The following is a 27,994-nucleotide window of genomic DNA, read 5'->3' as shown; positions in this document are numbered from 1 at the left end:
CTCTGCTTTCCCTTCCGAAGATTAAAGTCATGAGATAGCAGTCCACTTGTGGCACATACATCTGCTCTGAAGACTTGCTTAATGTTAGGGATTTACAAGCTACAAAATATTTTATGTGAAAGTGAAGTTTAAGAGTGGAATAACTACACCAATAGTGTTCAACCAGTGACACCCTCCATGCTTTTAACTGTAAAAAAATAAAATACATCTACCCCATGAACTATGTCAAGAGTATAAATTCATTTTTTATTAACATTTATATATTATGCTATATTTAAAGCATTAACATGAGTCATATTGACACTGACATTTTCGCAGCAATAAAAACAGATAACGAAAGCAGGAGAAACTCGAATACCAGAAAGTTCACTGTCAGAAAGAAGTTAAGATGCCAACAGGCTTCTTAAAAATAGATATTCAACATATATACATGATTTGACTGAAAAAATAGTACATTATGATAAATTAGCATGCTCTTCAATCATAAAAACACACGAACAAGCTGTACAGGGATTGCCAGGTACACTGTCTGGACTATTCAGCATCATTTATCACAAACTATCGCTCCTGCAGCCAGACATTAGAATTAAGAACATTAGAGAGCAGTGGAAGAGTCTCAATTCATTGTCAAGGAATTATCAAATCCAAAGACTTTATTAATGCAATTAATTGAAGATCATAATTTCTCTTTCCATTGCCTGAAAGGAAAAAAAAGACGCAAATGAGAAAAGTACAGGCAGTGGGTTGGATCCAGTATAAGATTTCTGTTTACACTCCTTCCTGCTCTTGCACAAGCAGAAGTGCAAGAAGTAACTTGAGCTGCAGTCAAACAAAGGGTAGTAACTTGAGCTCAGTCTAACTTACTGTATCCCCTTCCCCACTGGAGTCTCTGCTTGTGCAAGAAATAGAGGGAGAAAAGTCCTAAATGTCAACAGAATACCTTGAACAAACAGGACTTGTGAACTCATTCTGCTTCCACTTGCACATCCCTGAATCCCAACTGAAAATGTTAATATTAACCAAGTTACTAAAATATAATTGTGGCTGAATTTTATATACTAAATGTGAACAGTACTGGCTAGATAACAGGAACATTTTTTGACTGCCTCAGGAGGTGCTGAGCTCCTGACACGGGTGATCTTCAAACAACTGCAGGACACATTTATCATAGATGGTTTAGCTGAACTTGCATTGAGCAGGGGGGGTTGGACTGGATGACGTCTATGGCCCCTTCCAACTCCGATAATGTTTGCAAATTTGTATAGTGGAGTTTAATTGGCCAGCATCCTCTGGTCCTTTATGTACATTTCCATTCAGTTTTGCAGTGGAAAGTGCCATCAAACCATAGTTGACTTAACTCCTGTAGAGGTTACGAGCAAGAGACTTTCAGAGGCGGGTTGCTTACAACTTGGGTTTCTTTTGTGGTCTCTCATCCAAGTATGAACCAGTGCTGACATTGCTTAGTTTCTAAAAGCTGATGAGATTAAGCTACCCTAGGCCATCCAAGCCATGGATCATTCAGTTTAAGGAGCCAAATTCGCAAGACAACTGCTATCTCACATAAGCATATTTATTTTTTAGATTTTTATACCACCTTTCCCTATGGCTCTGGACGGTTTACATAAAACATTGAAGAACATTTACATAGAACAATATCAATATAACAAATAGCAATATGGAATAATGGTTAACTGGAAGACTACAATTAAAGTCTAGAGTTACCAAACTACACAACACCACAATTCAGCAAGAATTATTTGAGTGCTTGCTTAGTGTCATTATTTATTTATTAGATTTTATTCCGCCCTCCCATATGGCTCAGATAGAAACCTAGTAGGGTAGTTATATTCAGCAGGGGGCTGCAGTTGATCAGAAATCAAGCCATCCAAAATTAGCAGCAAGGCAAACCCCCAAACATGGAGCCTTGAGTTAAAAAACAGACTGCACACGGCAACTGCTTCTAATAGACACAATTTGTTATGTTATCCCTTGACTGTATTGCTAGTGGTGAGGAGTATGAACCTGGGACCAAGTCACACTTCAACCTTATGCACACTAAATAAATGAACACAAACTTTTACTCATTTCACCTTGATTCTGCTGAGTACAGCACAAGATTAAATGCTGCAACACTAACAGTGTTGGTTCATAACTTGGTTCATAACTGAACATTTCCAAGTTTTACAATTTAAGAAGCCCGATAATCTCTACAGATATATTAAAATGCAAATTTCTGCCATTAAGTAAATTGTACTATTTTACAATTGAGGGAAAGCCATGATAAAGAAGCAAAACTACATCCCTACAACCTTTGGGATAAACCCAAGTCGATGGAATAATTTAGGACCTAAAAACACAGAATGAACTCCATACAGGAGCTACTGTAGAAGCCAGCAGCCAGACAATCAGCTTATAACACAGACCAATACCCACAGAAAGTGATATATACAGCCATGGCCTCTGCTGCATAAGGCAGTGTTCAAAGCAACATGCCAATGCATGTGCAATGTGCATTCCAAAAAAGACTCCTTTAGGACAAAAAGAATCCTTTAGGACAAAGAGGGACAAGTAGGCAAGTTAATGTCCCCAACCTGCTTCTTGATACCCTCTAAGGGGCTAGCAATAAAACAATGGGAAAAATAGGCATAAAAATTCAGAAGGGAATAGCTGTGCATGAAATACCATACCTGGATCAATTTGGTTTTATCATAGTCATTGCGATGGCGATAAATACATTGGCTGAGCAAGGCATATAGCTTTTCCAACTGAAACAGAGTGTAACTTTCACTTTTCTGAACAACAACTTGCAGTAATGCCTGGGAAAGGGATAAAAGTCGAACACACAGTGTTATACAGAACACACTCGTGACACAGGCCACAAAATACAGAGGACACGCAGATGGCGCACAAGAACAGTGTCTCTCAATTCCATCCCACCTCCATATGTTTTGAAATTTATACTGTAATTCAGAAGTATAACAAATGTTTTGTACATGTACATACGCATTTCAGTTTTATTAGACAGCCAATAGTCCCTCCACAGGAGGTTTATAGCACAACTTACATTTCAGGCATGTTGTTTCTTGCCCATTTAAAATTATTGTGCATTGGCCTAAGAGCTTGCATCCAAAGGATCAATAGCCACATGTATTCTAAAATAAGGATTTTGTTTATTTCATAACTTTCCTGCTACTTCAGCATCGAGAAAAAATATCGTATACATACATTGAGCTTTTCATAGTCCACAATAAGGGGCGGAGCCTGCTCGGAAAGAATTTCCATTGCTTTCTCAACACTGATGAGATGCTGCTGTTCCACCTGAGAGCGCCTGGCACGAGTCATGCGAAGCACACATACATCTGCAGGGGAAAAAGGTGAAGTTAATTTGAACACTAGTACCGCTGGAAAGCAAGCAACAGGCAAATAAGCAGATTTGCTTTCACAGGTAACATTAAAAGGCTGCCAGCCATTTAACTCCTCCAGGGGGATCCAAGCTAGCCAAGTCAGGGACATTTGGGGCTTGGTTCGGGGGCTGCTCCTAACTGGAAGTTTTAGGTTTGTGGCCATTCCTAGACACACTTCCCTAAGTCATAATATGTAACCGATTCTTAATAGAAGATGCTTTAGCTACAACTGCTTCCTTTTGTATTTTAATCTAGCCTCAGAGGATAAAAGACAAATCAACTTTGCTTTACTTTCGCACCAGACCCAGCACAACCAATACTGCCAATCCTTCGAATGTCTGTGTGGAATTAACCCCAATTGAATTGTGTTTACTCCCAGGGACATGAGGAACAGTACAGAAGCCTTCTGAAGTAGCAGACCTATGCATAAAAGAGACAGGTACGCTTTAAAAACACAAAACCCTACTCCCAAGCGAAACATTAACAGCTCAGCATTACTACTCTAGGGCTGGTGTAGCATCGGACTAGTATTGGGGAAGACTGGGTACAAATTCTTCACTCAGCCTAATCTACCATCACAGGGTTGTTGTAAGGATTGAGGGGAACGGAGGGGAAAGATGGAAAAGGCTGCTTTGAGTCCCCTGATCAGAGAGAAAAGCAGGATTAAAATAATTTCGTTGAATAGGATTTTTTAAAAAGCCCTACAAATATAGCTGGATGACTACTTAAGACACATTACAATCAGTTAGGAAGAATGCATGAAAATAGGAATGCAAAGGAGTACAACGTTGTCATCAAAAGAATGGAGACTGAAGAGGTGAAAACCATCACATGCTTGGTTTGTTGTTAGCAGGGTTGAGAGAGCCCAAACAGATGAATTTTCACTTACCATTAGTATCCTTTTCTGCCAAGTGTTCTGTTAGGCTCCCATTACATCTTTTGCTCTTTTCTGAACATTCAGCATCTTTGTCGCCCTCCTCAGATCTAGACTTAGCGATATTACCAGAGGCCTGTTCACTCTTATTTTCTACGTCAGATTTATTTTCATAACCATTGGCTTGCTGCTCAGGAAGTACCATTTCAGCTTCTTCTAGTGAAGTTTGAATTATTTCACTTTGCTCCATGCTGGAATCATTATTTTCTAGACACTCCTCTACATCACTGTCTGGTTCATCTGGGTCCTCCCCTGGAGCTTTATTCTCTTTATTGAAATGGGAAATCTTCTTTCGCTTTGCTAGATTACCCAAGCACCACCGGCTCTTTCTTCTGAGTTTTCTTTTTGATAAGGCTACACAGGAAGGAATGAATGACACATGTGGAAATGTGTATATTTTATATATTTCAATCTTTTCTAAAAGTTCCCCATATGAAATAGACAAACAAAGTTGATACATTTTGTAGAAAAGGATTAATGGAAAATATTTGCTAAATTAAGGGGAAATTATTTGTGAGGGGATGAGAGACCATTAGTATCTTATCAGTTAAGTGAACTTGGACATAAAGTTTGCTTCTGGGCTTTCTACATAATGGGCCACTGATGTTCCCTAGAGTGGTGGTCCCCAACCACCAGGCCGCGGCTCCCTCTCCCCGCCCCCGCCCCCATAGTAAGAAACTTCCCAGGCCACAAGCCTGCGGCCCGGCAAGCTTCTTACTGTGGGAGGGAGGGGGAGAGGGAAGCAGGGCCACGCATGCGCAAAACGCTCATGTGCGAAAGTACTGCACATGTCGCATGCGCGCATGTCGCATGCGCGCATGTCGCATGCGCGCATGTCGCATGCACGCATGAGCAGCCAGGCAATCGCCCTCCCTGCTGCCGCCGGTCCCCAGCCTGAAAAAGGTTGGGGACCACTGCCCTAGAGAATCAGAGTACAATGGTGTTTATGCAGCTTTCTTGGAACAGACCAGCTAACTGTCTGGAAGAATCAACATCAAGTTTGGTCAAAAGATTGTGTTCCACAAATGGGCTTATTCACCTGGATCACACTTCTAATCTTCAGACATATATTTTAAGGTGTGCCTGGTCACCCCGACACCATCCCAGTGCTTGCATACAATAGGGAGGACAGACAAGGCTGGTTTGGCCCAGCTGGTAAGGATTCTGGCTATGGAAGCACTTTCTGATGCTGCTGCCTGTCATTGCTGTTCTCACATGATTACAGAGCAAGGCTGCAACACACCAGTGAGGGGAGCTAGGTAGGAATTAAGGGCTGATGTGGACCTAAGAGAAAAGGATGTCAGTGTGTGCATGCTTCTCTCTTCTTGTGCCACCTGCATGGACCTTGTGTGCTCTTGTGCCTTGCCTAGCTGCCCTGCATGATGCTGGCTGATTCAGTTTCAGTCTATTTCTCTCTGCATACAAAAAGCGGGGAGCAGTGGCACCACTTGATTTCATCCTGAAAGTTAATCTGTCAAAAATCTGAGGATTGATTTTTGGGTTCTCTGAACAGAACTATTCCCCTCAGTGTTGCGTAGGAGAACTAATAAAAAAGCATGCTTCTATTAACATTTGAAATAATCTCCTATGATTGATGCCCTCTTTCTGGTGGAGTACACCAAGAAAGTTATGCAGTGAATCCATAGCAGATTATTCCAAATGTTAATGGAAATATTCCTTATTCAGCACAACTTCTCCCTCTCCTACAGCTGTACCCCCAAATTTTGCTTCTAGAAGAAGCATTCCAAAGGTAGAAGGGGGAGGTAAATAAATAATCATGTTTCATGCACAGGTATCCTTCCAGCCATCAAAATGCCATGCTGGATCCATAGCCTGTAACCATCAAAACGTTACCTTGCATTTAGGTAGATGTGTCAAACTGAGGCCACCATTTTATTACAGATTCATGTTAATTCAATACAGCCAACACTACTGCATGCTGCTGTGACCAAAGGATTCCTTAAGGGAATGATTGGGGGGGGGGGGATACAGGGAAGAAAAGCAGCAGGAAGTAGAGACATAGCATTGCATAATGCCTGGTACTGATTCTACATGCTTTCATAATTAGCCCCTGGCTTAGTGCAGTGGCTCGAAGCTGCTTCAGATACTAGGAACATAAAAAGACCAGACAGCTCTTACCATTAGAAAAGGAAGGCGAGCTAGATTCCACAGGTATTGGAGGGCTTTTCAGTTTCTCACCACATTCAGAGTCCAATTTCTTGTCCTCCAAAGTAGTATTCCGCTTCGGCATTACGTAGTAGTAAGATGGGGCGTATTTTGCAGAGCTGCAACCTTTAAAAGAAACAAAATACTATAAGCATCTTTTACTACATTATGCTGAAATGTGTATACAAAGGTTGTACGCTCAAGCTTTTCCAGCTCTCCCTTTAACCGCATATACAAACGTTGCAGCTGAAGGCTGTGGGAATGACTTAATGTAATATCACTTAATGTCATGCAAGTTGCTGGAGGGAAGAGTCTGCAAACTGATTTGTGCATTTGGATCAGCCATATTATCTATATGCATATGAACAGTGGTATTGACCCAGTCACACACTTCCTCTGATGGAACAGCATTTCCACTTGCTCAAGTGACTTCCACAAGTGTCCCCTCTTTACCTCCTTTCTTTTAAAGAGTCTGCTGAACCAGTCCACATTTGGTTAGACGTACACCTTTAAATCAGTACACCACACAAACCTCTTTTTTTACGAGATTCCTGAATTTCTTCACAAAGTTGTTCAAAGTCCTCATCCATTTCCTCTTTAATTATTGCATATGCTGTATCTCTGAGCGAACAAGCTCGGTGTCTGATGAGACGATCTAGAAAACACAGAGTAACTTGTAACACAGAGTAACTTGTAGCAGCTCAATCAGGCAAAGAAGTTTCCATTAACTTTCTATAGAAGTATTTTACCTCCTTCTGTATTACAACAGAACAAACAAATCTGAGGTACAGCATTCTTTAAATATTTAATTATTGTTACAGCAAGACGGCATATGTTTACCTCCAGGGTCTCTGTCTGGATTGTACTCCAATGCATTGCTACAGATCAGATCAATATCTTTCAGATAATCTTTTGCAGAGAGATACTGGTGAAGATCAATTTTAGAAATAACTGCTGAAAGATCCATTGGCTGCTTGATAACTGTGACATAGTCTGGTACCTAAATGGGTAATATAATACAGGTCAATACACAAGCTCATAGAAGTTCTTTATTTAAGCTATGAAATGAAGAATCTTATATTCCTTGATGTGTGTCCAAGCATCATATGGTGGTGGTCTTCTTATATTTCCTCTAACCTTCTGGATGGTACACTCCCCTTTCCTTTTACTCCTCCCTCCCAGACTTGATGTGCAGAGCTAGCACTTTTTAAAGCAAGGAATTAGCTACAGGAACACCTCACTTAATGCTACCCTTATACAGGCTAGTGTTGAGCCAGTATAAAGGGAGCTGGGACACTGAACAGTAATGAATGCAATTTAAGGAGAACAGAAAAGGGAGGTAGGAGTAAGGGAAGAGGCTGAAGAAGAATGTTCAGACCTGATGTAAGCAAACTAAAGCCAAGGAAAACATCCCATAAACAATAACTTGCATACATTTTTACTAATCCAATCTTGTGTTGCACATTTAATGGATATCTATTTTCATATATCCTGAACCTGCTTAATCATTCTGCAAACCTAGCAGAGAATATACTGGTTCCTTATTTTGCCCATACAATCTGCGGCTGTTAACACCCGCAGTTATTTTGCTATATTCCCATACAAATAAGTAGGAGGGATATTTTGCAGCATTTTGTAACAATACTTAATTTCATCAAACAATATAGAAGTTCTAAAGAATACGTAATTACCACTGCCTAGAAAGCTTTTAATTGTTACCTCATGCAAATCAACAGGTTTTGTAAAGGCTCTGAAACGTTTGTCAACAGCAAGTCTGTGAGTGACATTTCTTAAGAAAATCCGAAGTTCGCGTAAAGTATTTTCTTCTTGCTCTTCAAGCCGTTTGACCTCTGCCTCCGTCAGCTGCTGTGGTTCAGGAGATGGTGCTACTGGTAACACTTCTAAAGCCTGCAAAACTTAAATGAGCAGAACATTTTAAAATATTTCAGAACTAACCTTTTAGTTCTGGCTATCAATACCCCACAGTCTACAAAGGGCTTTCATATACTTTGTAATATGCTGCACTAACCTGCTTTCTTTTTTGATGCGGGAGGTTTGGCAGCTTGGTGAAGAATTAAATCTTCAAAGAATTTTTTTCTTTCTTCAGTGGTAGGCATGCAGACATCAAAAACTTCTCCATAATCAGTAGCAAATAATTCTTGTACCTAAAAAAAAAAAGAAAAGAAATTGGAAAAGGACATTAACAAGCAAAAGTTATCACACTCATTTGTGTCCTAATATTGCATAGGAACAACAAAGAGTTTATCCTATAGCATTTGTTGCCTATCAAATGGAGAAAGGATGAGAATATAGTTCTTTTTATCTGGCAATTTCTAGCAATAAGTACTTCAATGACTTGAAAAGTGAACAATGTTATTCATAGAACACTCTGATTTTATATTCAAAAATATCTGCAAACCCAATTTTAATCAGGCATTCATCTTCATTTTTCCCTGGAAGAATCAAAAGGCTTAAAACAGGAAGAAGACTTAAGAAAGTTTGCATCTCTCTCTTATTAAGCTTACTCAGAAGGTTACAGCATTCAGGCAGTTCAGAATAAAGTACTATGGATGAAAAAAAGAGACTGTATGAACTCAAACAGCAAGTACCTCATCTGGCAAACCAGCATGATACACATCTGATGTTGCCAGTAGCAAAACTGGAGCAAAGGATGGAATGTTCTGCAACAGTGTAGTAAATGTAGCTTGCAATGTGTGCCCGACGGTCTCCCACCATAAGTGAACATTAGGCACGTATATTATACTTGGCGCTGTCCTCTTGGCCTCACTGATCAACTGATAAAAGAGAGAATTGACACATCAAGGAAAAAAGTTACCAGTATCTCAGTACTAATATTCCCATGTTTCAAATCTCCCAGTCATTTAATCTCGAAAAATAAAGTTAATTTGGTTTATGCACTAATTTAGCATGTTACCTTTTCTCAGAGAAGCTTAATTGTACAAGGAATGCTTTATGTTTACCAGTTTTCTATCACACATTACAAATCTGATGGAAACTGACTCAATCCAATCTGTGATTGATCAACAACACCTATTTGTTTAGGTACATTCACTGGCTTCGTACAAGTTAGATAAAACCCAAAACGTTTCATCTCTGCAGTGGTTCAAAACAGCTGAAGTACCTGTGTGCATTTTTCTTCTGGTGTTTCGGCACCAACTCCAAAGAGAACAGAAAGGTCCAGTGTATACACTGTGAATTTTTCCAAAGCATGTATAACTGCTGGTGCCAAGTGAGAGGCCTGCCCGAACCCAGGTTTGCCTGCTATCAAAAGTCTTGGTCGGTAGGATGTAGGCTGGTGATAAGCACTTCTAAAACAAACAAGCAAAAAATTCTATTCAGCAGATTTCAATTCAGAATAGCTAAAGCATCTTGTTTTTTTCTACAGTTTCTTTATATTTTATTTGCCACAAAAAAGAGACAAGACCAGTGTCCTTGAGAAGACCCAAACTAGCCTCACATGCAGTCCCAACAATTCCTAGCAGGGGAAAACACTTAAATATTTTCAGTATGGAAGTTAGAGTGGTGGCGATGGTGTGCTTAACTCCTCCAACTTTTTTCTAAAACTCCTACTAAATGGAACCCTCCATCATTTTAAACACACACACAGATGGAATGTGTTGGGAAACAGCAGAGAAAAGTTAGGCACCAGAAGCATACCCACCTCCACTCAAATCAACCAGTTTCCACTTTCCTTCAGCAGCAGCAGTCCTTTTGCCCAGACATATAAGGCTAGTAAGACTGCCTACTTTCAAGTTTCAATACTGGTCTTCATTTAAAGGTAAAGGTATCTCCTATGCAAGCACCGAGTCATGTCTGACCCTTGGGGTGATGCCCTCTAGCATTTTCATATCAGACTCAATACGAGGTGGTTTGTCAGTGCCTTCCCCAGTCATTACCGTTTACCCCCCAGCAAGCTGGGTACTCATTTTACTGGCCATGGAAGGATGGAAGGCTGAGTCAACCTTGAGCCGGCTGCTGGGATCGAACTCCCAGCCTCATGGGCAGAGCTTTCAGACTGCATGTCTGCTGCCTTACCACTCTGCGCCACAAGAGGCTCTTGATCTTCATTTAGGATGTAATAAATTAATCTATACAAGAATATGGAATTAATGAAACTATTTCTGCAATCTTAATTGCATAGAAATATACTCACTTCTTAAAATTAAGAGTGTTTTCTTTCTGCTTGTCTGATATTTTCTGGTAATGTTCAGCTTCAAAGACCGATGGTCCCTCTTCATCACTGTACAGCATGTCATTATCCAACACTTCATTTGCAAAATCTTAAAAACAAACAACACCCCCTGAAATAAATGTAGTTATTTCTATGGTTTGGACTAAATAAAACATTCCTGGTCAGTACCCATTACATCTAAATCACGCTAGTAGTCCAATACTTAGTGCTATGATAAGCGCACCAACCTGAAAATGCTTCAGCCCTTTTACAGATAAAGCAAGTTTGTGGAAGGCATCTTTATGGTCCAATGGCCAAGAGGACTGGCATGGGACCTAGCACCTGTATATCTACAGCAAACACCCCATGGAGCAACAGCTTCCTCCATCACTCTTACAGAAACACTGACATCACATATTAAAATAGATAAACGTGTAACTGTTAAACTTAAATGTACATTATCACTGGCATCATTTCTCCCCAAATGAAATAGAAACCCATATACACATACCTGACTTTCCCCTGCCTTTTTGAGCAAGCTCCACATGTGGAAACACTCTTTGCAGGGCTTCCAGGATTCTCTGAAGAGTGTTTTCAAGCAGTGGCTTTGCAATGGTAGAGAGTGCTTGGCCAGGTGAGGACACTGCCCGCAGAGAGGCAGGTATGATTTTTTGCATGGCCACTACAAAATCCTTAGCTGTTATGTTGATGGAAGAAATATCCAACTGTAACTTGGCACTGCTGGTGTAAATTTGAGGATAACGTCGACGCAAGGCACACAAAGCCGCTTCAGTGCATATGGACTTAATGTCAGCGCCACAGTATCCTACGAAGAATTTTTAACATTATCTCCAAACAGTCTGAAAACAAACTCAGATGGCAACAACCTTCATTCTCCTAACTGTTAGACCTCTAACACACACACACACACACCCATAGCATGATTATTGATTGAATCCTAAATATCATTGTTTTATCCTGCTTTTAACAGAGAAAAGCCCACCAAAACTCAGAAGCAGACAAGAGAAACTGATTTTCAGTTGTCTTTGATTTAGCTTTTTGCTCAGCTCTCCCCCCCCAATAATTGGATCTAATGGCTGTATCCAAATTGCTTTCATTTATAAGAAAAGTTGTTAACCTATCTTAAAAAAACAAACAAAAACAAAACAGATCTGTCAGTTGTTATAAGCAACTGGTGTATCATTAAAAATATTTTATAGACAAAGGTTGAGGTAAAATAAGTGTATTTTGGGACGAAATAAATGTATTTTCAGACTCTACTTAAGATTCTTATCTTACCAACACACTTTGCAGCTAACTCTTCAAGGAACATCTCTGATGGCTTAGGAGACCATTCTCGTGTATGAATTTTGAGGATCTCTCTTCTTGCCTAATAACACAAATACTTAATTTGACAAATTCTTCCAGCCTCAAGACCATTTTTTTAAATTAGAAAAGCAACAACTATTTTCCAACTTTTGATCAAGGCAGTTTTCAACACTGATGTCTGAGTATTCCTTCTTCCCCTTAGCTCATTTTTTCAGCCTGATCTTAACCAAGCTTAGGCAAGAAGTTTGGGCAGGAGATGGACCACTGAATGCAGCAAGAAGGCTGAAATTTGACGTTTCAGAATAAAATTCACCAGGATATTATTCATGTAATACTCCTTATTAAGCTCAACCAGACATTACACAAGGCAATGTTCATGCTTTAGTTTTCTGGAAGTATGAGACTGAACGCTGAAAAACACAGTAGACCAGAAACATTTCAAGGTCAAGCTACTGACCATGTTTTAGGAGAGCCAAGACAGATGTGACATAAAACCCATACAAAGTTTAGAGCACAGGGGTAGGGTGGGTGTTTAAGTTCTCCTGACAGTAAAACAAAATTTTAGGGAGCACTGAAATAATCTCCTATGAAATATTTTTACTTTTTGTGAGAAACCCATGTCTGCCAAATAATTCCTCTCATTCTAAGTGTACAGAAAGGGGGGGGGGGGTCCTAATAGAAAGATTAAGACATTTGGAGGAGCATTGAAAATGAAACCTTATATTGTAGATATAGACAACATTTCCAATATTTGTTTATTTAAGTTTAAAGAACATTGGCATTAAGGAGTAAAAGACTTCCAAATAAGGAAAAAAGGAGAAAAGTTGGCTGGTTAAGCAGATGTGACAGGCAGTTTTAGTTAAGATCTTTGTTGGGAAGCATGGCTGTGTATGTGTCCACCCAGGGTCTCTTCCCTTCCCATTCACTCCAGGCCCATCATTGGCAACTGGGGGTGGTGCAGCTGACGTGACTGTATATCATATCACCTGATAAAAATTTAACAAATTTTAAAAATCTATTAAAAATTATTGGGAAACCCTTCCAGGGCTGTCAAGAAACCCCAGGGTTTCATAAAACCCTGGTTGAGAAAGCCTCCTCTAAGTGCTCAACACTCTACCCAACCAGCCCATTAGGACAGCCTCAAAAACTCTTGGATGCTATGAGACACAGTATGAAGGACTTTACCACTTCCAGCCCATATGGTACCATTTAGAGAAGAATGGAATACTGATGAAGCAAGACTGACAAACACTGAAATTAAGTTCTTCAATCTGTCAGATATAGGCTCCCTCATCCCATGGACTCAGTGGGTCCCAGATATTCATAAATAAAAAGGATATTCTTACATCTTTATCCGGCAATGTGAAAAGAAATTCTCTGTCAAAACGCCCAGGCCTCCGTAAAGCAGGATCTATAGCATCCAGTCTATTGGTAGCTCCAATCACCACGATCTCGCCTCTGCTGTCTAAGCCATCCATCAGTGCAAGCAGTGTGGACACAATAGAACTAGAAAATAACAATATGTTCACTACTACTTGGATTCATGTGAACCCTCCCCCCAAAAAAAGGCAGGGGAATCCCACTAAGTTTTTAGAGAGATGATACGGGGGCGGGGACCTGCAGCAATGAATAGGAAACCAGTGATTTTTCTTGAATAGATTGAGGACAACTTTATGAAATAAGGTTTTTAGATCTAAACAATTTCTGTGGAATTAGGATGATGAAAACCTTTTCTACCAGGATGTTCAGAAACTCATGACACTTTCTAATGGTTTGATCATGAAGCAACTCAAATAATCTCACCAGTACAAAAGCCATTTAGCTGTAATGTCTAAGTTAGTTAACAGGCAAGATCAGAAGAATACATGAGACACAATCATGGCAATCCAATATGTCCTTGGGGACTAGCGATACTGACATAACGAGCCAGTTGCTTAGTAGATGCTGCTGCTTAGCCTCTGATCCAATGGCTATGCCAGAGGTAACATAAAAGCAAACTTGAAATGACCCGGGTAAGTATTTGAGCTGCTCAAAATTGGTGTTGACATGGAATGGTGTTAGCTGGTGTTGCAGTTAAACAATTGTTCTTAGGTGGCTAATTTCAAGGATTTCTTAAATAAGTTACACTAAATCAACACAACTTCCCCATTACAAAAATGGAAACAATGACATGTACAACCAAGTATTTCTACAAGTACTATTTACAATGGATCTTTTCCCAGTAAGAACAAATGAATAATTTGAAAATGCAAATGAGTTATCGGATGAGCCTTCTGAACTATTTAAAAAAAAAAACATGAAAAGAAATGTGGACTAACACCATGATGGCACTAATTAAGCTTGTATTCATATTTATTCTTTTTATTCTATTCTCCAAACAAAACAGATCCGTTGTAGTCTATCCTCTATAATCTTTCTTTGGCGTTATAGCTTGAGGACCATAAATAAGAAACCAAACTTAACTGATCCCAGGTTTTCAAAGGTTCAAGCCAATATTAAAAAGACAACCATACGTTTAAATTTTAGGTTCATACCTATGAATTTGATCTTGTCTACTGGACCGTACAGGAGCAAGACCATCTATCTCATCAAAGAATATAATCGAAGGGCGCATCTGATAGGCCTAGAAGGGAAGTTGGATACGTAAGAACTAAAGCAGCCACACAGAATGCAACTGAGAGAAAAAGCAAGCAGGTTTACCTGATCAAATAACAGGCGAAGCTGACGCTCAGATTCTCCTACCCATTTACTGAGGCAATCGGCACCTTTCCTCATAAAAAACGCGATTCGTCTGTCACCTTGACTACACTCATTAGCAAGGGCCCTGGCAACAAGAGTTTTCCCTGTCCCTGGTGGACCATAGAAAAGGCAACCCCTGTCAAAAATAGGAATGTGAAATCGTCAGTTAAGAGAATTGCATTATTCAACGCTGCAACCAACTTCATGATAACTGGATATAACTTTTAGCAGTGCTTCTAAAAAGGTACCTAAGAATTATATACTAGAGCTTTCATTTTCCCTTCTCTCACCTGTATCACAATAGAAATTGCTTCTGAAGCTCTCTGCCACCTGTTTTCTACTAGCATGTGTATATATTCTGAAGACAAATTATTATTATTCAATTTATTTCCCACCAGTCTTGAGACCAGCTCATGGCAGGTTACAGAATGTCCAATAAAAACCTCAGTAAAACCCCATTAAAACAGACAACAAAATCGTAACAGACCAAAATGACAAGGCGGAAAGTTGATAAAAATTGATGGCCAAGATTTCAAGAATTGTTGCTTCTGCTAATTAGAAGCCACATATGTTTAAATGTCATACCTTGGAGGCTGAATTTTGAACCTCTCAAATACTTCTGGATAAAGCAATGGAAAAACCACCATCTCCTTTAGAGCTGAAATATGGCTGGAGAGTCCGCCCACGCTATCAAAATGAACCTATGGAAGGAAAAGTTTACAGGTGAACAGGGTCACTGCAGCCAAAGGAAAGCCAGACAGACAGACAGACACCTGAGGCAGTGTCATCAAGATTGTTTGAACAATCAGATTGTTCAAGCAGCCTGCAATTGCATTCTGAAACATGTTTATTTTTAAAGCATTCAGTAACATATTACAATGAACCGGAAATATTAGACTTACTGAGGAATCAATTTGCATTGGATCAACATCAGCTAAGCTTGCTCCAATTTTCATACGATCCTTATGGATTCCTTTCAAGTCATCTTTTCTGAAGTTCAGTGGAAGGCACCTGGTTCAAAAATCAGTTGTTAACATGTAGGAGAAAACAAAATGCTATCACAAATAGGTTATTTTCTCCTGTCAAGTTAAAAATGTTTAATATGAAGGTGTCTAGAAATACATTAGAAGTGACCAAGCAATATACACCATTCTCCTCCAGCATTATATTTAACCCCAGGAAAGCTTGCATGAATGCAGCTTCTCAGTAACCGTATCTTATTTTACTGATAAATATTACAAGGTAGCATTTATTTTCTGAGTAGGAGAAGTTTGCAAAAAAGATACCTGCTTAATGCTTTATTCAGACTTCGCTTCCTACGCCTTTCAAAGTGTTGTTCATCATCAGATGACGATGACGATGTAGAATCAGTGTTATGAATTGCATGCTTCCGTCTGTTTTTATTTAAAAGTATAAAGCAATGTAAGTATTCATGTACTATGAAATGTTTAATTCACACTCAGTAAGCGATACACACACAAATCCCAGCATTACTCAAAATGGTATGCCATGCCAGTACTCATATGAAGGCAAGCTACCATGTCCACCATCAGCCTACATAATCATAGTACAAGAACAGCTTATTAAAAAACTATTTGCCAACATACAGAAGTATCACAACTTTGCTTTCTGACAAACCACTTGATTAAAGCAGCAGTGAGCCAAGTATTCTTACAGAACACAGAAATTACTGAAGACACTGCTGGTTCAGTAACTGAAGGAACAGAGAGGACATTTGAAGTACTAATAGTAGATCATTATCATAGACGGTAGCTAACCTGTTCATTTTTTTGCAGTAAGGGCTCCTTGGGCCCGCAGGACTGAAGGGAAATCTTCGCCTTACAGCAGAGGCAGCATCAGGATAAAATAATTTGGGCTTCCTTTGGTGCCTAGGTTCTGTTAACAAAAAGAACTGTCATACATTTCTGCCTATGTTAATAAGTGAAGATACATGGGCTAATAACATGCTTATGCAGGATCAAAACACAGTAATAGCTAAGTTGGCTCATTTCAGGAAAGCCTTTGTGTTCCTTTACACTGGCAAGTTTGCAGAAATCAGGTCTATTTCAATGGTTAAAAAACTGAAGTGGTGTATAACTATGATATTAAGCACACATGTAAGGAGTAAAAACGAAGGAATCCATTTACAATAAGATAAATGTTTTCTAAGCATAACTTCACAGCAATAAGCAACCTACTTTCTGGTGAGGCTTGATAGTGCACTACAGTTTTTCGCTTTCTGAGGTCATAGCGCTTTCGATTGTCTTCCCCATCTTCATCTTCTTGGTCTTCTCCTTCTTCTGAAGACTCTGATTAATACAAAATAATTTAACTTTAAAAATAGTTTATTCACTCCAAGCAGATTTTAGGAAATATAGCTCTAGGAGATCGATTAGTAAGTGCAGATTCATTAAAACAAATAATATTTTCTACAGTTGTAAAGATAAACTGCAAAAGCATTTCAATGGATAAATTCTTGGACCACATGGTCTTTTTCAAGGTGTTTTTTCCTGCATTTCTAAAACAGAGAAATCAATATAAGTGCAGCATTTAATATGTCACACAACCAGAACATTCAAAGCAGCAGTTACCTGCACTCCCATCCTGGTTATCTGTGGTCTCTTCATCAATCCTTGGAATCCCTCTTTTTGTTTTCCCACATGAGTATACATCAAGGTTTTCCTAAAATGACATAAGAAAACACTGAGTTGCTTTCTATGCATGAGAGTTCATAGAAAACAAGTCAGGCCTAATCTTCTTCATACGGCTGTTACAAGGAGAGAAGAATGCTATAGCTCCTTTAAATAAGGCTGAAGGGGATACAAATAAATGAAAGGCTGGTTGGTGACTTGGAAGGAAAAGGAACTAAGGAGTAGATGTACAGGTTGCCAGGAGGAGAGAGGATTTAGGAAATGGGACTCAGGGGGAAATAAAGTACATGTCCTTCTGGGTTCCCTCTTTCTTATTTCATACTTGAAAACTTGTTGGTCAACCTAGGAGATGTACAAATGAAAACAAGGTCCATAATTTTAAACAAACACCTAAGAATGTATGAATATATCTGTGGAATGCTCCTCAAATAACAACCCTCTGAAAATATTTACCCAATATTTACCATACTTGCAAAAGTAAAGTAATGAAGCAAAATACATTTAACAAAGTAAATAAAGAGACATTGTTCTTTGCATAAACTGAATATACATTACCTCTTCAGCATGATTGAATACCCCAAGGTCTTCCAAATCCATCATTCGTCTCCGGCGCATCTTTTTCATGTCATCCATTTTTTGTAATACAGCTTCTGCAGTGCTGATAAAAGTGTAAAAAATATTACTTATTTCAAATATTTTTTCATATAATAAGATGAACATGCCATCCTGCATTGTTGAGCTAAGACAATCAAGTACAAAGAAGCCAATCATTTAAAATGGACAATGAGAATGTATTATACTTGTATTTAGAACTATTCAAGCATTATTAAGAAGTGTAATATTTGGACACGTTAGCATCCAGAAGGCCCCACAAGAACATACACAGAATATTCACATAGTCCTTTTCCACTCGCAACCCTGGTAAAGTCATTCCTGAAGGTAAGACCAAAAATAATATGGGGTGGAAATTTTTCTGCCCTACAACATTTGTTTACTTGTAGTCTTCAGGGCTGTTGTGTTACAAATCCCACCATTTCTACAGGGACAAAGTTTTAACGTACAGTTTGCATTCTTTTGTAGCATTATTCAAATTAGAAAATTTCTTGATTCAATATTTCCTAGAAAACCCATCATCATTGCCTCTAGCTCATCACCCAACACAATTCAAAGGACTTTTGTTTAAAAAGCTTTTAAATTCTTCAGACTTTGACAATACACACAAAACTTACTTCGTAATAAGCTTGTCAAACAGAACCGATTGATTCATTGTGCTGTAGCGGCTCCGTCTAATTCTGCAACTGCGGCGGACTTCGACATCTCCATTTTCTTCTGCACCATTACCAGGCTTAGTATTTACTCTTGGTCTGAGGGATTTTGTGACAGGAACTACAGTACCTAATTATTTAAAAACCCCGGAAAAGCATCTTCACTAGTTTGTTTATGCAAAGAGAAACACATTTTTAGATACTGTATCTTGGAGGATATAATTGGTTCACATATAGTTTGCATGGGAATTATGGCTAAGTATGTGGCATATCCTGTATACTTTACACTACATAATTTAAAAAAAAGAAATACCCCTATGAATTAGACACAAGGCTAATTCACAGTGGCCGATCACCACTTTGGAGTCGGAAGGAAAATTTCCTCCAGATTAAGCTAATTAGGAATTCTGAGAAGTTTTTTTTTGGGGGGGGGGCATCATCTGGATATGGAATTGACGTCACTGTAAATGGGCAGATAGTTCTGAATTTCCTGCATTCTGTAGGGCGCTGGACTAGATGACCCTGTAGGGTGCATTCCAACTTGATGACTCTGATTCCATATGCAGGCATGAGTGAGGGATAACTTTCAGCTGTATCTATCATTATCAGTGAATATTCTTGAAATACCCAGAGAGTAATGTGGCCCTTCAGAGCAATTTTAAACCAAAGTTGGGAGAGAAAAATAAGATGTGGAACATACCATAATATAAATGTGATAATTTTGAACTAAATATACTTCCCTTGAAATGCTATCTTCGTTATTGTTTTATACGTAAATATAAACCTTTACTTTACAGTCCTATTTAAAAAGCCTCCTTCAAGGAAGAGATCAACTATACACATTTTAAAGTATACAATATCTGTCAATACCAAAAGACATTTAAAAAACAGAGCAAATTATCTGTTTAGAAGCATGAGCATGGCTGAGGGAGAAATATAACCTCTGGCTTTGCCTACAGTTCCCTTATACATTGGTGTGTCACTTGAGCACAAGATTATGAAAATAATTAAGTGATGGCTAAGGAGGGGAAGGGGTCTCCACATTATCCCTGCTGTCTGAATTATCCCTGCTGTCAGAAGACAGTGTGAATTATTTGCTCTTGAAGAATTATGAAGTAACTATATGTTTTAGTGGACAGCTAGGATTACCAAAGAACCTTAGATTTGTGTTACCTTAAATTGTAAAGTCGCTAAGAATTTTACTGCTTTGAAAAGTACCTTCACTTTTATAACATTCCAGAAGTCTGGTACTCACTAAATTATAACACATTAGAAACCACAAGAATAGATTTTCTATCCTACCATACCAGGTGCTGCTCCCTCTTGCTTGTTTGCCCCCCATCCTGGTTCTCCCAGGTTTATACAAATCTCTCCCATTTTAGTACCTGAGACCAATACGCAGATATTTTGATCTGCACTCTGAGGGCACGTCCAAAATCATCATCATTATCCCACGTAAAATGTAAAGGGTGCTTCTGACATGCCAGCCATCTGCTTGGTCCTTGGGGAGGGAGGACCCTGCTCCCTGAGGGCCACTCAGAGGAGCTAGCACTGCCCAGAAGCACCAGGGGGGCTATAATTGGCCCTCACTGGGAGGGCCCTCCTCCACTGTAGGCCAGAAGCTCTTCCCTACCTCCCCCTTCACCCAAGCATGGAGTCAGCAGGTCATGGTCATTCATGTTTCCCCGTCTCCTCCCTAACAACGATACAAGTGGCTGCCTACCCACTGGCACCTTGCCATTTGTGATGCCATCACCACTGGTAGGGGCAGGGGAAGGCCACTGTGTCCTCCACCATGGTCTTGCCACTCTCTACAGCCTGCTGCTGTGAGCTGTCAGGGCGCCATCCCCCAGCCCGCTTTTAAGACGGGCCTCATCACTAGTTAAATATATAATCCATACAGAATTGCTTCAGTAAAGATATTGAAAATTAAGTACCATTACATCTGAAAATATGGCCTCACCTCAAATTATACACCGCCAAATCTGAAGCAACAAAGCTACATTCTGGAGAATACACTTCTCAAATCCTGCAGTCAAATAACTGGCTGACTAGACGTACATTTCAACTATCACTGCTCCCTCCAGAATGCCAGATCACAATGGTGCAATAACAGAAGCCTCACATGACAGAACTCCTTATCAGAATCTAGATCCCATATGTAACAATCCTTTTATTTCTTGGCTTTCTGGCCCACAAAATTCACCCCTAAAAACTTTCCTTGCTTGCTCGCATCTCTCACACCAATACTGTAATTCAGGCCCTTCTTCCAAAGATTTCCCCAGTCCTAGCTTCTGCTCCACATTTCCCAACTTAAGTTTCCACAGATTTCAGGCCATGGCATGCTTTGTCCTGCATCCTTTGGGCCAACTAACGTTTCTAGTACTCCCTTCTAGTTTCCTGCTCAGCCCCTCCTAACAATTGTAGGTACTTCCTCGGTTCACTGATGACTTGTCTCAAATCTTTTTCTCAGCCTACTCTTTTCTTGTTCTCTACCACCTTGCATTCACCTGTCTTCAGCAACGTTACCCCTGGAGTCCCTATTACTGCAGTGAAGAGAACTCAAATCCCTTATATCAGAGAGTAATTTAACTTTGATACCTTTTACATATAGCCATCCACCTTAGCTGATAGAAAGCCCTGAACAGAAAGTATGATATGCTCAGCGGTCCACTAAGTCCTTTTACCACTCACCAATTCACAAGATTTTTATTTACTAAATTACCTTCTTCACAGTCTTCATCCTTTTTATTATCTGCCTGCAGTCTGGCCAGTTGCCTACGGAAAAAATAATAACACTGGTTAAATCTCAAAGCTGCACATTGGGTCTGATATTTGATTTCACCACTTTTCTCTAGAAGCAGTACTAGAATCTTCCTGATCATGAGAAAGAATTTAGCACTGGCAAGGAATACAGAACACTATTTATTCAACTTTTGGCTATAGACAGATCACCAATTGATAAAATTGAGGGACCAACTCTCCCACTATAATTCCCTTTGTACACTGCACTTATCATCACACAGCTTGTTGGCGGTGTCAGGTCTCCAAATGCTCTACTGGGCTACTGCCAAGACAAAGACATTTTTAATGGCCCCATCCTGGTGGAATCCCTCACTAGATGAATTTCAAGCCCTGTGGGACCAAGAACCAGTTTGATGTAGTGGTTAGGAACACTGACTTCTAATCTGATGAGCTGGTTAGGAACACTGACTTCTAATCTGGTGATTCCCCGTTCCACCACATGCAGCCAGCTGGGTGACCTTGGGCTCACCACAGCACTGATAAATATCAGGGCTCTCTCAGCCTCACCTACTTCACAGGCTTGTCTGCTGCTTTAAGACTCATTTAGGTAAAGAAAAGCAGCATATGAGAGCCAACTCTTTTTCTGAGCTTCCACAAGCTTGTCAGTCAGACCTGTTCAGAGGCCTTCTTCTGATCTTGTTCCGTTCACCCTCCTTGAACTCAGCCAGCCATTTACTTATCTATATTTTATTATTTATGCATGGCCAGTGTCTGATTTTATTATCCTGGTGGAATGAGCTCCCGGAAGAGCTCCCTGACGGAGCTTAATATGTTCTGCAGGGCCTACAAGACAGAGTTCTTCTGCCAGGCAGCCAAAAAGGGGAGATCTGCCCCTCCTCCAGCATTTAGAAAATGGCTATTCCACTGCTCTGGAGCCCTACCAGCAGTCCATGGTGGTGGTGGTTGACTGGCACAGGAGGGTTAGACCAATATTTAACTGTTTTTATATGCTGTTTATAGATTTTAAATGTTGTTAGCTATCACAAGCTGACTGGCTGACAGCGTCAGCCTATAAATATGAAAATTAAAAAAAAACTTATGTATTTTATATGCAATTGTTTTATTGTTGTAATCCATCCTGAACCTTTTCGGAAAAGGCAGAATACATATCTAAATTGTACCTAAACTATTTAAAATGTTGATTTTGTTGGGTCACCAGGGCCCTGAGACATCTAAGGTAGATTAAGTTGTCATATAATCATGAAAACTGTCCTTCAGACAATATCCTATATTATTCTTTCTTTTGGCTAACACTGAGAGGCCAGAATAAGAAACAGCTAATTACTTCCCACTGTTCTTATACATCAGATTCAGGTGAAAACCCCGCCTTCTTTCAACTGCCACTACTGAGCCCAGAGGAAGACATATTGGACAGGCATCCTTCCAGCAGTATTATTAAAACTGTAACTTAATCTCTATTAGCATTTGCTTTGAATTTATAAAATGCATCAGAAGTCCAGTTTTTGTTTCAAAAATAGAGTAATAAATAAACACTAGGATTCAAAACTTTAAAAAACTGGCATGTAAGATATTGCACTCGGCTTTCTGAAATCAGTTATATTGTGTGACCCTAGTTGTTTGGTTTTTATTAATTTAAGAGCTAAATCATTTATATTGGCTTTCTCATGTACTGTGAACAGGAAAGAGTTCCCAGAAGGAACTCTTCTGCGGCCCCCCTGCTTTTGTTAGAGCTCTCCCCAAAAACTGTGCCTAAGTATCTGGATACTTAGAATAAAATGCAAAGATCTTAGTTGGAGGGAGCAAATAATGGACCCCCTCCCATAAGAAGCCTTGCTCCATTCAGATGGATTACATATTTCCATCTACTGCCCCATGTATTCCTTCCACAGGGTTCTTGATCTTTAGGAAGATATTTGGTGAGAATTCTAATAGGAAACCATATATTTCATAAATTCTGTTCATCATTCATAAGACTGATATTACTGCACCCAACACAACTTGGTCTACACTAATTGTACCTACAGATTTGGGTTATATCAAGTATCAGTTCACCAAGATTTCACTGTTCATTTAGTATGCCACAGAACACAGCAAAAACGAATGCAGGTTTTTAAAATTTCTTATTAGAAATTCTTATTAGAATGAAGGTACTATTGCTTGCCGAATGAGGGTACTATTACTTGAAGACTCTGCTCAGAGTCAGAAAGGACAACAGGATTTTGCTAACTTATTTGCAAGAAATAAAAAGCAATTACCTTGTAAAATGTTTTCTGTTAATACCATTCTCGCTTAACATTGCCATGCTTTTTCCAAAACTTGAATCTGAGTATCGTTGGTTATTCTTTTGCAGAACTCTTACCGAATGCCTTGTAAAATGTTCACATTCTTTGTCTGAAGCGAACTCCTAAAGAGATACAAGAGCATACACAGATTACATTTAGAAGCTTTGCTCCACCTTGCTGACAAAATTGTTAAACTTGGAATGATTAAGACAACAAAGGATAACAGTCTTGTCGGCCAATGTTATAATACACAGGGAAAAAAACACTAGCCACTGCACAAATTTATGAGCTTGATTTCAGGAAAATGAAGCAGAAATCCAGCAGCATATTAAAAACTGAAGAGCAGCAAATTAAGCAGCCTGCATGGTACAGTGATGAGAATGTCAGGCTAAAATCTGGATGAACCAGGGTCAGATCCCTACTCAGACATGCAAGTTCACTGTGTGACCTTGGGCCAGTTACATAGAGGAAGGCTTTGGAGGGTAAAGTGCAGAAGGGAATGATGGGGAGAAAGTGGTATATAAATGAATAACACTGGGAACAAAGTTTAGTACTAATGAACAATAAAAGTGATTCTAGCATACTTTCTTTAATACAACTTATACCTGTCTGTAACTACAGCAAACTGTTATCCATTATGAAGATTTGTTCTCAGAAACCAGTCAGAGGACTGGAATACGTATATTTGTTTTGCAGAGGAAAAAAACCAAGCAACTAGCTATTCTAGACACTAATTCAGACCCCATACAAGTTCCCTTCTTTGAAAACTGTAAGGCAGTTCTAGTTTGGTTTTGCTTTTTAAAAAAAGGATCAGGGATTTTTTTTTTAACAAAACATGCCATTGCCCCCATATTGCATTTTGGATTGAGCATCACCCTAATCTTTAAAGGACATTCCTGCAAAATCCCAACAGTACTACCTAATTGCTAGGTTAACTAGGTCATTGTCTGAGGAAGTGTATATGCACATAAAAGTTCACACATTGAATAAAGTTTTGTTGATCTTGAAGGTGCCACTGGAGTTAAGTTTTGTTTTGCTAGTTCATACCAACACAGCTACCCACCTGAATCTAGCTTACTTGGAGAAGAGCTTTCCTAGGCAATAACACATTAATATACACCTGCCTTATGAATCACAAAAATACCACTTGAGAAAGACAGCTTTGACTCAAATGCACATACTTTGGAAATCTTGGTCTCTAAAGTGTTACTGGACTCAAATCTAGCAGAGCAAAGCTACCATCAAACAGGGTCAGAAACAGGGTAAACTATTGCTTTAACTTTTTGAATCACTCAAACAAAAGGCATCATAATTTTCCTAGATGGCTTATTCCATTGGTCACTATTTGCACAAATTACACCTTCTAACTAGAAATAAGTTATCTATTGACAGTGCCAAGCACATTAATGTGCTTTTGCAACTAGTAAATTGAGACAGACACATAATTATGTAACCAGTTAAATCAAACATGCCCCACCCCACTAGCCTTTGAATTTATGCAACCAACCTATGTTGTATTTAGGGTGGGAAGGGCATATGCTGCTACATCTCCTTCAGACCAATATGTTTTCTCCAGCATATGATTGGGCCTGGGGAATACTTTATTTGCAAAAGGACAATATGCACAAGGCCTGAATAATCCCAATGTTTAAAAGTATGAAGATTCTCAGGAGAGCACCTAATCAAAGGGGAACTGATGATTCTCTCATAGAACACCAATGACCTCGCATCCTCATGTAATGACAAGAGTACTGAAGGTAGATACATTAAAATACATACACAACAGTGACTTTGTGGAGCATCCTATCTAATCCAGCAGCTGAAATATCCCAAAACAGTAACAAAATCCTGTTCCAAAAGCATGAAGTAGTTCATTATTAGAAAGCGCCCACAAAAGCTACAGAAGAGAAAATGAGGAAAGAGCAGATGCTTTTCCAGGACACCTGTTGCAACCATAATATCTTGCTAGAATAACAGATATATCAGTCTTTTTATTCCCCTTATGTTTTTGAGAACGGCAACTGAATTCAAAGGGCTGACAACTGTGATTCTAGCAAGATATCATGCAGCATATTTGTGAGATATCCTCCCGATGCTGTTTACTAATTTCCTGCTTATTTACTGTCCTTCTGTCTCCACTGATTATTCCTGTTTCACTGTCTGAGGAATTGGTCATGCCCACCACCTAGAACTAAACTTGGTTGGTCTTAAAGGTGCCTTTGGACTCCAATTTTGTTCTGCTACTTCAGACCTACACCACTATGCACCTGGATCTGCCTGGGGGAAGGGTGGGACAGATGCCTGAAATGACTACCAAATATTAGAAGCAGCAGGCAATTTTAAGTACGCCTGAGATCCAAGAGGGCAGGTTGCAGGTGAAGCATTTCCAGAGATGCAGAGATGTGAGATCCGAATAGTACTTGATTTATTCAAAAGAGCGAGCCAAAAAGGGATTTTGGAACCCCGTTTTATTTATTTTTGGCCTGTTCCTGTTTTGAATAAATCAAGTACTCCTTGGATCTCACATCTCTGGATCCTTACTTCTTCGCCTGCAACCTGCCCCTTGGATCTCACTCGCAGTTAGTTTGGGACCGGTTCGCCCTCTCTGTTTCACGGCAATTTTAAGCAAACATTGGCGGCGGGGGTTGAGGGCAGCTAAAATTGGGAGGGAGGCGGGGGGGAGGGCCGCGGCAGAATGACCCGGGCTTCCTAAGGTTGCCAACCTCCAGGCGGGGGACGGAGATGCCTCGATCCCCACATTCCAGTCTCGGCTGGAAATCTTAAGTTTTTTGAAGGGAATTTCTTACTGTGCTTCTTCCTGGCACCCTAATCCAGTCTGGCTTGGGATGCAAAGTGTAGTGTTTGTTTTAAAAGAGAAAAGAAAGGAAAGGAAAGGCAGCCGTGGCAGACTTTTTCTTCGGAAGCCCTCGAAATCAAGGCTCGCCCGCCGAGCCTCCCCGCGGCCCCGGGGCCCCCGCAGGGCCTGCCTTCCCTCGTCCCGCTCACCTCGGCGGCTCGAGACCCGTTCCGCGGCGCCCCGGACCGGCTGCTTCGCTTGCTCCGGGGCGAGGAAGGGCTCGGCGAGTCCAGGCTGAGGAAGACGGAGCTCGTCTCCATGGCGTCGTAGAGGGACCCCGGCGGCCCGTCCCGCCGGCGGCTCGCGGTGGTGGAGGGGGCGGCCGCGCCGTTGCCGCCCCCGCCATCGTTCTCCTCCTCCGCGCCCGGCCGGCTCGAGCCGCCCCAACCGCTCCGGAGCATCACCATGGCCGGCCCCGAATCAGGCGGCGACCCCGACTCTTTCCGCCACTTCTCCAGGCAGCCCCCGAATTCTGGCGCCACAGACCGACGGGGCCGCCTCACGGATCCCTCCGCCCCACAGCCCTTTCCCTCCGGCGGCAACCCGCTCAAAACACTAGTCGAGGATAAAATGCTTCACGTACCGCGATCTGCCGTCCGCCCGAAGCCGACCACAAAACGATTCTGCGATTTTAAACCGCGTCTATATCGGGGGCTATTTTTCTCAGGGGGGAAAAGTTCCGCCGAGCGCCACTGCTCGCGGAAGGAGACATCACTGAGCGCTTTCCCCGTTTCGGAATTTTTGGCGCGTGCAGAAGTTTTTTCAGGCGAGCAGCTTGTTTTGCCGGGCTCTGATTGGCTGCCTTCGGTTGCGCCCGATCGGCCTGGCGTTGCCGGTGTGTGCCAAGCGGGATTCAAATAAGAATTTGTTTAAAGGCGCAGCCACCTACCCGCCCGCTCGCCTTTCCATTTTACGAAAGCCCGCTTTCCTATATTCTAACGTGTTAGATAGAAGCCAGGGAGGGGGCTGGATAGGGTTGCCACTCTCCAGATAGCACCTGCAGATCTCCCGCTGTTTCCAGACGATCAAAATTAGTCCCCCTGGGAAAAAAAGCTACTTTCAAGGGTGGACAGTATGGCATTATATCCCGCTGAGATCCCGCCCCTCCCCAAACCCCACCTCTAGACTCCGCCCCAGAAATCGCCAGGTATTTCCCAACCCGCAGCTGGGAGCCTTGGGAATGGGAAGCCTAAACATTGTAAAGCTGCATACCTTTAATAAGCTGTTGTGTGCATGAGTCATGTCACACCTAATTTTTCCAAAGCTGGACTACCAGTCTATTACTGCAAAAAAAGTTTTTTTAAGCATTTGCACATCTTGTTAGCTGCCGCATAAGCTTTCCACAGCCCAGATTACCTTCTTAATAAGCATAACCAGGTTTATATAACTCAAGTACAGAAAGAAAGAAA

General features: G+C 40.5%; 1 protein-coding gene across 4 annotated transcripts; it reads right to left on the bottom strand.

The window, feature by feature from the left end:
* Positions 1-225: 225 nt before the first annotated feature.
* Positions 226-27,608, bottom strand: ATAD2 (ATPase family AAA domain containing 2). 4 transcript variants are annotated; one of them, XM_077351561.1, is made up of 28 exons: positions 27,169-27,608; positions 23,702-23,850; positions 21,406-21,458; positions 18,645-18,810; positions 17,971-18,073; positions 17,356-17,446; positions 16,963-17,073; positions 16,543-16,660; positions 16,051-16,158; positions 15,667-15,775; positions 15,350-15,465; positions 14,726-14,900; positions 14,560-14,648; positions 13,372-13,531; positions 11,996-12,086; positions 11,208-11,522; positions 10,679-10,805; positions 9,647-9,833; positions 9,114-9,299; positions 8,534-8,669; positions 8,224-8,420; positions 7,345-7,504; positions 7,037-7,159; positions 6,478-6,630; positions 4,294-4,692; positions 3,226-3,359; positions 2,688-2,816; positions 226-698 (listed from the first exon to the last, which is right to left on the bottom strand). In XM_077351561.1, exons 2-28 carry the CDS (start codon positions 23,746-23,748, stop codon positions 666-668), a joined length of 3,816 nt encoding a protein of 1,271 aa, XP_077207676.1. In that variant the 5' UTR covers positions 23,749-23,850; positions 27,169-27,608; the 3' UTR covers positions 226-665. The 4 variants fall into 4 exon arrangements, with proteins under 4 accessions (XP_077207676.1, XP_077207678.1, XP_077207679.1 ...); XM_077351563.1 differs by lacking the exon at positions 27,169-27,608 and adding an exon at positions 26,735-27,066; XM_077351564.1 differs by lacking the exons at positions 21,406-21,458; positions 23,702-23,850; positions 27,169-27,608 and adding an exon at positions 20,644-20,783.
* Positions 27,609-27,994: the final 386 nt, after the last annotated feature.

The sequence above is a fragment of the Paroedura picta genome, chromosome 9 (genome assembly GCF_049243985.1).
Source record: "Paroedura picta isolate Pp20150507F chromosome 9, Ppicta_v3.0, whole genome shotgun sequence".
Classification (NCBI taxonomy): Eukaryota; Metazoa; Chordata; class Lepidosauria; order Squamata; family Gekkonidae; genus Paroedura; species Paroedura picta.
This window is presented reverse-complemented; position numbering and strand designations above follow the sequence as displayed.

What these genes read in the sequence shown, in the direction of transcription:
- ATAD2 (XM_077351563.1), bottom strand. Translation starts at nt 26,992, where the DNA reads ATGGTGATGCTCCGGAGCGGTTGGGGCGGCTCGAGCCGGCCGGGCGCG. An exon ending in GTTAGCTGCAAAGTGTGTTG is followed by an intron (nt 11,523 to 11,995) that starts GTAAGATAAGAA and finishes AATTCTTCGTAG; the next exon opens with GATACTGTGGCGCTGACATT. An exon ending in AAAAGGCAGGGGAAAGTCAG is followed by an intron (nt 10,806 to 11,207) that starts GTATGTGTATAT and finishes TTTGTTTTTAAG; the next exon opens with ATTTTGCAAATGAAGTGTTG.